General features: G+C 40.4%; 1 protein-coding gene across 1 annotated transcript; it reads left to right on the top strand.

The window, feature by feature from the left end:
• The first annotated feature begins 5,615 nt into the window (after positions 1–5,615).
• Positions 5,616–11,503, top strand: LOC118814853 (FAST kinase domain-containing protein 5, mitochondrial). Its single transcript, XM_036580684.1, has 2 exons — positions 5,616–5,742; positions 8,600–11,503. Exon 2 carries the CDS (start codon positions 8,612–8,614, stop codon positions 11,039–11,041), a length of 2,430 nt encoding a protein of 809 aa, XP_036436577.1. The 5' UTR covers positions 5,616–5,742; positions 8,600–8,611; the 3' UTR covers positions 11,042–11,503.
• Positions 11,504–13,455: the final 1,952 nt, after the last annotated feature.

The raw sequence follows: 13,455 nt of genomic DNA, 5'->3' as shown, positions 1-13,455 counted from the left end.
TTTCTTAACAGAAAAGGCTTCATTTAATTATTTATTATTTATTAATATTTTATTATTTGATTATTTAATACACAACGCACACGGATGTGACTTTGGAACTCACTTCTCACATCTAGTAGCCTTCTCCAGCAGGGGGCGATATTAGAACGAAAGCCCCTTTAGTGCGTCATTCGAAGAGAAGAAATGTGAACCTCGGCAGGTTCTGATGAATGCAGGTGTTTGCAGTAAGAACCTTCAGAACCAATCATTTAATATGTTATTTTCATTCAATTATTTAATTATTTAAAACATCATTTAAGCTAAAGACGGCATCGTCGGGCTCTAAGCTACAGCGGACCGTGTTTGAGTGTGATTCACTGTTGAGTGTGTTTCACTGCTGCTACTCCGACTGTTTGAACACATCTGTGCTGATGAGTTAAGGAGTGCGAAGGAAACATATGGCATCTTTATTGCTTATTTTCATTCAGATTATTTGTTAAGGGTTTGAATTTAAAGTTCTGTTGTAAATGTGTTTAATCAGTAGCTTTTTTTTGCACGGACAGTAGTGCTTTGGACCGTTTTTCTGCATTTTTATGTACTATTTAACATTTTCATTACCATTGAAATTATTTAAGCGTTAGATTTTGACAGTTCGTTGGTTTGTTCGTCTAAAATCTTCTGCCTTTTTTTTCTCTTCCACCCCAAAAATGGAAAGTGCCGCTTTCAACCATTTTCGCCCTTTTTTATTCACTATTTAACATTTTCATTATCATTAAAATTAAGTGTTAAACTTTGTTGTAGATCTGTTTAACCTTTTTTCAGACCGTTTTTCTGCATTTTTATGTACTATTTAACATTTTCATTACGGTTAAAATTATTTAAGCGTTAGATTTTGACAGTTCGTTGTTTTTTTCGTCTAAAATCTTCTGCCTATTTCTTCTCCTCCGCCCCAAAAATGGAAAGTACCATTTTCGCCAGTTTTTATTCACTATTTAACATTTTCATTATCATTAAAATGAAGGGTTAGACACTTAGTTGTAGATCTGTTGAATCTTTTTTCAGCTAAAATATTCTGCCTTTTTTCTTCTCTTTTGCCCCAGAAATGAAAAGTGCCACTTTCGACCATTTCTGGCTGAAAATTTTCGGTGGTGCATCCCTAACTGAAAGTTTAAAATCTGCACTTTCCACAGAATTTGGCCGATTTTTTCAATAAACCTTTGAGTGAGAAGTCATGAACAACAAATGACACCATGCTTTCCTATTGCCAGAGATAACTGCGACTGTTAAGGGTTAATGATGATGGCTGAAAGCTTTATACCATATATCATACATCATATATATCATACAGAGAAATAGTAATAAAACTAATAAGTACAGATGATGGGAGAATTAAAGAGGTTAGGCTGTTACGTGAGACCCTCAACAGCCTTGTCTGCCAACACTACATGCGTAACACCTCTATTCCTATACATCCCAGTAGAAACGCTGCTGTGACGGACCTTCAGAGCGACAGATTTCAGCCAGTAGGGTTTTAAACTGCTGTAATCTTTGTCCCACACACTTCACGTGCCATCACGACCGGCGTGGCGAGGCGTCTGAGATTAATTACTGAGCTGAGAGATTATCCGATCTTTTTGTAGCTTTATGACATTGGGTGTTAAGCGAGGCATAACCTACAAAGCTTTAGATGGACACCACCCCTCTACTGTCTTTGGCCACATTTGCTGCTATGTAATTCTGTTGTGTCCTGCTGTGTTCTTGGTAGAGACAAAGGGGCAGTCGACTGCATGTAAATATCATTGTTATTTATGTGTACATATCTATTCTATCCAAATATACCGAGCTATTGCGTGTGAATACTTTTGTGAATTAATGAGACTGACATGTCAGCTTTTATTTTTCAAACTTATCGATATAGGAATATAATATAATATATAAATCTTTAAAATTTCAATCGGCCATTACATGTTACAATCAAGGTACGTACATGGAAGCCCCCCGATGTCTTTCCCCCCCGCACCCTCCTCTGTCTCACAGTTCTTGAATTGTACAAAGGGAGGACGAACTGTCACCAATGTTTTCATTCTGATTTTTTATGCTTCAGAATCGCTTGGGAAAAAAAGCATATCTTAGCAAATATGAATTCAAATAATAAAGATGTGAATAAAAAATAAACCGACCATGTATTAACTTATTTTTTGATTGATTTATTGGTTCTGTAGTCAAATTGGGGGACAAAATGAGTCTAAGAAATTTGTCTCTGCAAAACTGGAACATCAGTTCATTCACACCTAAAGTGATGCACATACATTCATTCATTTAATGCAGAGTAAACCTTCGTAAGGATGATTATGCAACAGCTCTGCCAATAAACAAATACGAAAAAAAAAATACAGCAAATAATTCTTCGAAGAACTCCAATTTCCGATGAGACAAGGATACATAAAGGGGAACTCCACCTATTTTTCACAATTTCTACCTAATTAAGTCGTTCAGGGTAGTTTGATGTAAAATGGTTCCTTGCAGAGAAATGTATACTGGTGGTGATGGGTAATCAGCGGTCACAACGGTTCAACACAAACTATCTGGCTACTATCCAGTGACCCTACCCATGTCTTCTGAGTTTTCATGTAATGTTAATGATATTAAAATAGTGACAAATCTGAAGAAATATACTTTTTGGGGACTATTTTGTCTCCTGCATGTGCCCCTCCACCATGAATGCGTTCTACAAAGTACATATCAGGCCAGAATTTTCATAAAACTGTCTCGGGCATCAGGCAGTGGATCTATAACCATTTCATGCAATAACTTTCTGTAAGGGAGTTCTGGATGTCTGGTTCCTATCACCACCACTGTTAACAGACTCTGGCTAAAATGGAGCATTTCACACCAAAGCGCTATAACACACTTTGTTTATGTATTAATTGAATTATGCAGATATATATTTTTGAAAAATCAGTGGAATTCCCCTTTTAAAAACACTAGAGGGCCTCAGTTCAGCACAGTTTGATGATTTTTCTGCTCATATGCTGTATTTTAACTCAGCAGTCATCAGATTTAGAGCTGAATTCTGATCCTCCAGCATCAGAGCTCCTTTAAGAGTGACATCATGTTTGAAATTGAGTTCTACGTACTACATATTTATCGGCAATGCTAGTACATACTATAGGAAGGCACCTCATAGTGGGAAGGCCCAGGGTTCGATTCCCCGGCCAGGCGACAGGGTCCTCTCTGTGTGTATGTTCTCTTTGTGTCTCCCACCGTCCAAAAACATGCAGTCAGACTAATTGGACATGCCAAATTAGGCCTGTCCAGGGTGTTTCCTGCTTTCTACTCGAGTGCTGGGATAGGCTCCAGTACCCCCACGACCCAGGAGGATAAGCGGTGTAGATGATAAGGTACATACTGTTTTCCTGTACGGCATAATTGAAGCTTTTCAGACAGACAGCAATAACAGCACAGTTTGTTTTCCCAGCATGCCAAAATAAAAAAAAAATCACTTTTATAAAGTTGCAATGACCCAATGACCTCTAGACTGGCTTTTTTTGTTTTGTTGTATCACACAAAAACATATGTATGCTAATACAATTTATATATGACGTAAACCAAATTTCATACAGTCTATGATTTAGATCAGGGGTGTCAAACCCCTGGGTGTCAAGCCTAATTGCTCCCTGGGTGCCGTGGATTGGCGCTGCCCACCGCTCCGGCAGTGAGCTCACAGCCCGTTAGTGTGTGTGTTCACTGGTGTGTATTGGTGTTTCACTGCACTGATGGGCTAAATAACTAATAAAGTTATAACACTTAATCACTTAACTTAATCCATAGATTGTTGTTGGAAGAAAGGGGTCAGAACGCACACAATGCTGCAGTGCATGCTGTGGACTAAATTAAAATCATTTCGTGGGCCGAATGGGACTGTGTCACGGACCTGACTTGGCCCACGGGCCTTACGTTTGACACGTGGGAAATGAGAATATCCACCTTCGCCATATTACTGGAATACAGGACTGAACAGTGTCCAGTGTTTCTGTTTTGACCGGATGACTGCACGCCACCCAGGGACGTTTCATCTACAGTTTGATCAGTAGGGTAACTTGGAAGAAGAAGCTCCCAGGGGTAAGATGCCCCGCTTTATTTGCTCTCCTGATCTAATCTGGGCACATTTGCTGAATAGCTGAGGTCTAATTAATTCTGAAATTTAATCTGGATCAATTCATTCCTGGGATTTAGTTTCCTTTTCAGGAACTTTTGGTCAGGAAAAAAAGGCTTTTGTGAAAAAGTGAAAGTGTAAAGTTTTCGGGATGATCGGTCCCCCTAGAGAAGGGGCAGATCCACACTGATTTCTCAGTGAATTTAGTCTAACCGTGTGTAACTTTGTGTATTATAGTTCTGTACATGCTAAACCCATGTACAGATATAGTTTAGCTTTACAGTAAATTACCGAACCCCTAAGGTGACATTGTGATTATTTTTTAATAAGCTGTGGCCACAAATGAATATATTGAGGCCACAGGTTAAGTTTTTCATAACTTGTGGCCTCAGTATATTAATTTATGGCTTAAATATATACATTTCTGGCCTCAATATAGAAAATTGTGGCCTCAGTATAGTAATAATATAGTAATTCACCTCAACATATTAATTTGGGGCCTTGACAGACTAATATGTGGCTTCAATATGGTAAGTTGTGGCCTCAATATAGTAAATTGTGGTCTAAATATACTAAATTATGGCCTGAATATAGTAATTCATGACCTTAATATAGTAATTTGTAGCCTCAATATAGTAATTCATGGTCTCAGTATAGTAAATCATGGCCTCGGTATATTAATTTGTGGCAACAATATAGTAATTTGTGGCATCCATATAGTAAATTGTGGCCTAAATATAACAAATTGTGGCCTCAATATAGTAATTCATGGCCTCGACATATTAATTTGTGGCCTCAATAATGTAATTCATGGCCTCAACATATCAATTTATGGCCTCAATATGGTAATCCGTGGCCTTATATAGTAATTTGTGGCATCAATATAGTAAATTATGACTTCAGTTTAGTAATTCATGGCCTCACCATATTAATTTGTGGCCTCAATATATTAATAGTAGCCTCAATATAGTAGATTGTGGCCTCAATATAGTAAATTATGACTTCACTTTAGTTTTTCATGGCCTCAAGATATAAATTTGTGGCCTCAATGTATTAATTTGTAGTCTCAATATAGTAGATTGTGGCCTCAATATAGTAAACTGTAGTTTCAGCATAGTAATTCATGGCCTAAACATATTAATTTGTGGTCTCAATATAGTAGATTATGACTTCACTTTAGTATTTCATGGCCTAAATATTTTAATTTGTGGCCTCAATATATTAATTTGTAGTCTCAATATATTAACTTGTAGCCTCAACATATTAATGTGTGGCTTCAATATATTAAAATGTGGTCTCAATTTATTAATTTGTGGCCACGCCTTATTAAAAAATAATCCATGTCACCTTAGGAGCTCCGTAGTAAAGTGAGCTGGTTCTTTGTTTTCTAGTGTTTTCACAGTAGTAGTGCAGCTCGTGCTGCTCACTATGGCAGGATGCTCGTTTCTGCCAGTGTCCTAACTGGGCCGCCGTACGACGTGTGATCTGACGTCCCACAAATGGAGGCGCACATGAAGCCCAGAAGAAGCTGACCTCGGCGGTGTTTGGTGTAGCTCGGCGCTCTGTGGTGCTGCGAGTGTTTTAATGGACTGAAACATTCCTGCGGCGTAAGTCGAGAGCAGCTGGCGATAATAAGAGCCCGGACCTCGTTCAGTCCGGACTGCAGAGCAGGAAAAGGGCTCCGTTAGCTTAGCACAGTTAGCACAGCTGCGGCAGAATGAATGAATCCGCTGCTGTAGTTCGGATTTTGGGAAAGTTATGATCAATAAACAGGCTGACTGGTGTTTACTGAGCATGTTCAGCTCGTACAGACTAAAATCATTTGGTTTGTAGGTCCATTAACGTTATATTCAACCAGCTACTTGGTTGACGTGTTGACAGCAGCCTTAAAGGGCAACTCCGCCGGTTTTCCAAAAATTCTACTAAATTAGATGGTGGAGATGTAAACAAAGCCATCCAGAGTGGTTTGGTGTGAAACGCTCTGTTCTGGAGAAACTTGCCGAGTCAGAATTGTTCACAGTGGTGGTGATAGGAACCAGACGTCTGCAGAGTTTAATGCCTTTAAAAGCTACATCACAGAAAGTAGTGATACACAACCTGATGTCTTTTTGTGATAAGGTTTTGGCTTAAAATGTATTTTGAGACATTAATTTTAAGCCATTCATGGTGGAGGGGTACATGCAGGGTTGTGAGGCAAAATAGTCCCTAAAGAAGACTATATTTTTAGATTAATGCCTATTTTACCATCATGAATGTTACATATGAAACTCAGAAGGCTCGTGTAGGTTCACTGGTGGTTTTGGATAGTAAATAAAGTGGCTATATTTGTGTTGTAGTCATGGCGACACCTGGTTCCTATCATCACCCCTGTAAAGAAATCTGAGTCTGTAAGTTTTACCACAATGAACGATTCCCCATCAAACCACTTTGAATGACACTGTTAATGTTTTAGAAACTGAATTATTCTGATAGAGTAGATCGAATTTCTGATAGATAGAATTTCTAAATAATTCAGTCATTGAGATGTACGAGATTTAAGGTTCGTGATCGGGTTATTGTTGTATGTGTTCAGAAAATAGAGCATTCAGAAATACAGTGAAATGTGTATACTACAGTAGCATGCACCTACATATAAAAATTTTAATACAGTTAGAGGAGGGAGGTGTTGCTGGACATACTGGACAAGTACAAGTACAGAATAATACAATGTAGAAGACCAGATGTGGGGTTATATGGTGTACAGTAAACAATAATACAGTATAATGCTGCAATATATCTGCTGTCAGAAGAAAACCTCGTATCTCCATTTTTGACATTTTTCAGTTTTTGACGTAATTTGAAAATACGTGTTACTCTTTACATTCTGTGCTAATTTTATGATGAATGGACTAAAAGAAATGCCGCAAAATGACTTGGAAAGAATTCTGGTTCCATTGACTTACATTAAAAGTAGAGTAGGTTTTTTCCTTCTCCTGTAAAGTTACCATTCGGTTTTCTTCCGAGAACAGTGATATGCAGTTAACCAGAATACTAATGGTACAATATATATGAGGTGCGATGTATACAAACAAAGTCATTCAGACTGGTTTAATGTGAAATAGTTATGTGTAGAGAAATTTATCGATTCAGATTTCTTTACAGTGGTGGTGATGGGAAATAGGAGATTTCTGCAATGCAAATGTAGCCATTTTATTAACTATCCAAAACCACCAGTGAACGTACTCATGTCTTTTGAGTTTTTATTTGTAATTTTGAGGGTAAAATAGGCATAAATCTGAGAAAATAAGCTTTCTTTGGGTACTGTTTTGCTTTGCACGCCTTGCCTCTACAGCGTAAATCGATTACAAAATTTACCATCGTAAAACAATGTCTCAGAGATCAGGCACCTCTTTAACTCCTTGAGACCACCGGTGGTTCCAAAACGCACTTCGTCATGTTCTTCATAACTCATATTTCATAAAGTGCATTCAAAAGGTGGGTGTGGTAAGAGAGCTGTAACTGTCTTCTTTCCAGTCAAATAGGTGATGTAATTTTAAACCCTTAAAATAAAAGAAGCTGAACTCACAATTTTTTTTTTCTACTGAAAGTCGACCCATTTTTCCACAAATCTGGGCTATAAACTATAAACAGATGGCGTCTCTTCAGTGATCTGCTCTGTAAAAACTATTTTTATAAAATATAAAATTATATAAAATATAAAGAGCGTCTAAGATTTTTGGCTTTCAGCAGTAAATTGTAATTATATAGTAATATGTGTGATCAGAAAACACATGTTCTGTTAATTTGAGGGGAGCTTTTACAAAACATAAATAAATAAAATAAAAATTTATTTCATGCAGTTACTGAATAATTTGCCTCACGATTTGGTCATGTAAATTCAGATGGAATAACCAAAGTATACCCTGGAGAATAAGAGGTTAATAACCATTTCATGTAATAGCTTTCAGAGAGGGAGCTTTTGGAGGCATTAAACTTTCAGATGTCTGGTCCCCATTCCCAGCACTGTAAAAAGGTCTGGCTTGGTACAAAATATAGACCATTTCACATCAAATAACTCTGAATGACTTTGTTTACACTGTAGCCGTTTATTTATGCAGAATTTTTTTATGAGCTGACTTTTCCTGTTTAATAGTTTTTGCACTGAGGCCTATAAGATTGTAGTTATGCTACTTGGGGGGGAATTTGTATAAATTCAACTTTAGCTTATTAACTTATATTGTTGTAGCAAATCCAGCTGATCAGCGTGTTTAGTAACTTTGATCAGGACTAATTTAGATGCCTGATAACATATTGTTGCTTAGGGTTAAAATGACCTGTTGGTAATGAGAGAGCGATGTAATGTAATACTATATGTGTAATAATAAGCATTTTTGTATATTGTGCAGGGTTGTGAAAGTTGTGAGGGTTTTACTTTGTGGTCCAGATGTAGTAAAACAAACCCTGTTCTTCATCTTTTTTTTTCAGTATCTCTTGTGGATGTCTGCGAGGGCACTGTCTCGTCATGTGGCGGCACTGCGTCTGTACGCCCACTCACAAAGCAGAGTTGTGTATAAAGCACAGCATCTCTGCTCACGATTGGAGAATGGAGAACAGGAGAAGGAAGAAGAGACTGATACAGTCCAGCAGCCACCAAAAGCAGCAGTTTCAAGGCGGTACACATTGGCGTACAACCCCTCAGCTTACTACCAAAAGGGTATACAGCATTCTGCCAATTTGGGCGGCTCAGAGATGGAGGAGGAGGCCTCTCAACCTGTCCTAAACGCGGCATTCAGACAGCAGAGTAACCCATATACTGTCAGCTCCTCACGCCACCTGTCCAGTGCCAAGAATGCCCTGCTTAGCTTGGCTTTCAGCAGAGAAAGAGCCAGTAAAGGGGGTAAATCTGCTCATCCTAAAGGCACCCAAGCCGATGTGAAAGGGGACCCGCGTGCGTTTCATAGATGCAGGCCTGAGTACCTCAGCATGGCTCATGATATCTCCCAGCGTCCACCTGCCATTCACTTCAAAGAGGCTTCGTTATTGCTTCATAAAGTAACTCTGATGAAAGGAAATATGGAACCTTCAGATATAGCTCATTTCCTTTGTGAACTGGGCCACCTGGCCCCCGAACAAACCCGGGTTGTCAGAGGGGATACACGGTTCTACATGCTGTTGAGATACAGCGTGGAAAGCCTGCAAAACTTTACCAACCAGCAGCTGCTGGAGGTTTTGCGAGCCTTTGTGAGACTGGGATTATCCCACTCGCACAGCATTCTGGGCTTGTACGAAACTGAGTTTGGCCGCCGGGCCAGCAAAATGGACCTCCACCAGTTGCTGCTTGTGGCAGATCTGTGGCGGTGTCTTGGCTGTTCAGTGCCACATTACCTGGAGAGACTGTGTGACTGTATTAGCCAACACTTTAGCCAGATGGGTCCACCAGAACTGGTCCAGTTTCTGTATATACTGGGAGAAGGAAGACGATGCCCTGCTCATCTCGTTCAGCCTCTAGAAGGCATTCTCATGCGTCATTTAGACAAGTTGAAGGCTGAAGAAGTGGGCGCTGTCTGCCTGGGTCTGTTTAAATCCCAGAGTTCCCTCTCAGAGGAGGCAGCGCGCAGGGTGGTGGACCGGGCCTGTTCCTTACTTGAGCAAATGAGTGACTTTGGCATGGTGAATGTCCTGAAAGTCATGCGTTTCAGCCATCTTGACCACCTGCCGTGGTTGGAAGCTCTGGGCTCTGAGGTGCCTCGACGTGCTCCACAGATGGGCGTCCAGGGCTTAATGCATGTTGCCTTGGCCTGCTCTGCGCTGCACTACCGTGATGACCGCATTCTGCTGGCTGTTGCAGAACACCTGCCTCCTGTAGCCTCTCACTGCAGGAGCAAAGATGCTGCCAAGCTTCTGTGGGCTTTCGGCACTCTGGGTATCCTTCCAAACCAGTGCCCAAACTTGTACCCTTGCCTCACTGAAATCCTGCGAGAACGGGAGGCTGAATTCCAGCGCTATCCTGAACATCTCCTCACGGCCTTGCTTGGTTTGGCATTTGCAGGTCAGTTCCCTACTGACCTTCTAAGAGTGGCTTTAAGCCCTGAGTTTGTTAGTGGAGCTAGCTGGTCACAGGAACTGGAACTGAAAAAGGACTTGTTCACTTTAGATGGGACAGTGGGAATGGAGCTGCCTGGTTGGACCGGGCCACGGTTGAGCTTAGCGGTCAGGGAAGAAGTGACGAAACAGCTATGGGAATTCGCCCAGTCGGATGTGTGTCAGAAGCTAGAAGTTGTAGAGGCAGAAGCTGTTCTACAGGAGCTGCTGGGAGGACATGCTTTTGTGCGCAAGAGAATGATCCTACCGCATATGCGCTCTATTGACCTCGAAGTGCACTTGGACCCCAAGGAACAACCTCTACCTCTAACTTCTGAGCACAGAGTTTATAACAGACCTGCTCCAGATGAGGAATCAACCCCAACGGGTTGGGAAAGACACGCTGGAGTGACCCTGACGGACGACTTGTTGGCCCAGCTCACCAGTGCCAAAAACATCCCAGCTCAGCCATCACCAAAGCCCTTCCAACAACCAGCCCTGCGTCCAGTGGAGCCTCAGGCCGAGAGGGAAGGCATCCTCAGTGTGGGAGTTGACTTGACTGATGGCCTCCTCCATGCCCTGACGAAACCTGGGAGTCGTTCCCCCTCCCCAAGCCAGGCCGCTTCCAAACCGTCCGTTGTTCGGCTCGCGGTTCAGGTGACGAATAGGAACCACTACTGTTACAGGACGCAACAGTTGCTTGGGCTCCACGCAATGAAGAGGAGACAGTTAGCACTGGCCGGGTTCAGAGTAGTGGAGCTGCCTCACTGGGAATGGTTCCCGCTGCTCCGACGCTCACGTGCTGAGAAACTTGCTTACCTGCACTGCAAAATTTTTAGTAGTTGAGACTGAGCAAAGGGGACATTCATTCAAGTGCATTTCAGTATTTGTGGACATTTATAACAGATCAGCTGTCAGTCATTATGTCTTATGTCACAGAGTTTTGACAAGCGTATTAAAGGGGAATTCCAATTGTTGAGGTGTCAACAAAGTCAATTTGTGCAGAGAATCTTACAGAATCTCACCTACTCTGATTTCTTTACAGTAGTGGTGATAGGAACCAGGTCTCCCAGTGTCCATATAATAGCCATTGTATTGACTATTGAAAATGACCACTGAACCTACCTGTCTTCTGAGTTTTTGCACGTTTTGATAATGGTGAAATAGTGCTTAAAACTGAAAAAAACTTTGCCGAACAGCATCCTGCATGTACCTCTGCACCCTATATGTTTCCAAAACTGCGTTTTAGGCCAAAACCTCATCTCAGATCCATCGTAAAACAATGTCTCAAACATCAGGCAGCATATCTATAACCATTTCATGTAATACCTTTAAGTAATATAGCTTTTAAAGGTATTACGTACTTAGAAAGTGTGTTTGTATCACCACTACTGTAAGCAATTCTGAGTTAGCGAGTTTCTCCAGAATGGTACATTTCACTTCTTTTCATCTTAATGATTGAATTATGGAGATGTTTTGAAAGAAATGTGGAATTTCATTTTTAAATCAATGTTGCCACAGTATTGCCAAGTATGTATGATAACTGAATGATCTGGTTCTAGTGTAACTTCCCCCCCTAAACCTGCAAGGTTTGATGGTGAAGTACTTTGAAAAGAACTTGTTAATGTAACTCATTAGACATTAACTTCTCTTGTTGCTCTGAATTCAAGATTTTGCACCTTTTATGCAATAAATGAGGTTTTAAAGCTCACAGATGTGGTCGAGGTAGTGGATGTGTTGGCTTTTTTTAGTGTCTGTGGCAGTGAACGGACAGTCTGCTTTGGGACTTTTAATCCACTTCCTGTAATTGGGCAGACGTTTTTCTTTTGAGGTGAAAATGTAAAGTTAAACGTTTGGGGGAAGACAGACCCCCCACCCCACCCCACCCAAGACGAGGGGCAAAAAGCCCCCGTTAGCACTTTGGCCCAAAACGATAATTAAGGTAGATTTTCACCATAAAGACAAAGTTGTTCACTGGAGTTTCTCTAGCTAGCCAGTGTTGGCGTTACATGCTAGATGTGATGGTCAACTAGGATTTGGAAACATTGTTAGCTGCCTTGCTGGACAGTTTTTCATTTGGTCATAGTTACATCTACACCTGTCATGTTCAAAATCATATACCTTACCATTTAAATGTTGAGTGCTTGGTTTACAATAACTACTTACTGAACAAAGTTTACATTTTTTTATTGTCTTTTCATAGTGTTAAAATGGACATAAAGTGACAGAGGCCTCATAATATAAATATATATATAATAAAAATATATTTTATTGATGTACTTTGGTTGATAATTTGTGCAAAATGCAAAAGTAATTTGAGATGCTTTCTCTAAAACTGTTGATGCATTAATCAAGGGGGGTTCTAACACCCTGATAGTGGTGTGTGTGTGTGTGTGTGCGTATTGAAAATGCCTGTTGCCTTTTATATTGTGTGTAAATTACATGATGAATGGACCAAAAGATATGGCCCAAAATTCCAAAATTACTTAGACAAAGGTCTGGTTCCATTGACGTACATTAATAGTAAAGTAGGTTTTTCCTATATATATATATATATATATATATATATATATATAGTGGTCAGTGGTCGGTGTGGAACTGGACTCTGTGGTTAAGGTGGCTGAGAGAAAGGAAGGACATTGCACAAACTGCTCTCCATTATGGAAGATGATGGCCAGCCGCTGCACACCATCATCATGGACAGGAGGAGCATGTTTGGTGGCAGGTTGCTGTCACAGAGCTGCTCAACCGACAGACTCAGGAGATCCTTTGTCCCCAAAGCCATCAGGCTCTTCAACTCTTCCCAGAGGGGCCAGAAGAGAAGAGGGAAGAGAAAGGATGAGGACTGAATCTGAATCTCATGCTAAATCATCGGTTTATTTTATGCACCTGCACATATGGACACCTTACTGTACATGTTGCACTTTCTGCACACCTTATCACACATCTGGACATTCCACACCTGGACACTTTATTTCAGTACCGATATCTGCACATATTTATTCAGTACTGTCATTATGTGCTGTTACCTGCGCCTCCTTGTACAGTCATTATTACACTGCTATATATATATATATATATATATTTGTATTATATATTTTTCTATATCTTCTCCACACACCATAATCGACAAGGCAGGTGCACTGAATGTTCTTTGCAGATCAGAGAGCAGAAATGGACTTTATTAAGGTGTCCATTTCTGAAACGTTATTATATCCTGTCGTGTGAGGGCTCCACTTCATCCACTGGGACCTCGAGGC

Source organism: Colossoma macropomum, unplaced genomic scaffold (genome assembly GCF_904425465.1).
Source record: "Colossoma macropomum unplaced genomic scaffold, Colossoma_macropomum, whole genome shotgun sequence".
Lineage (NCBI taxonomy): Eukaryota > Metazoa > Chordata > Actinopteri > Characiformes > Serrasalmidae > Colossoma > Colossoma macropomum.
The sequence above is the reverse complement of the archived record's forward strand: the minus strand, read 5'-3'. Positions and strand labels throughout refer to the sequence as shown.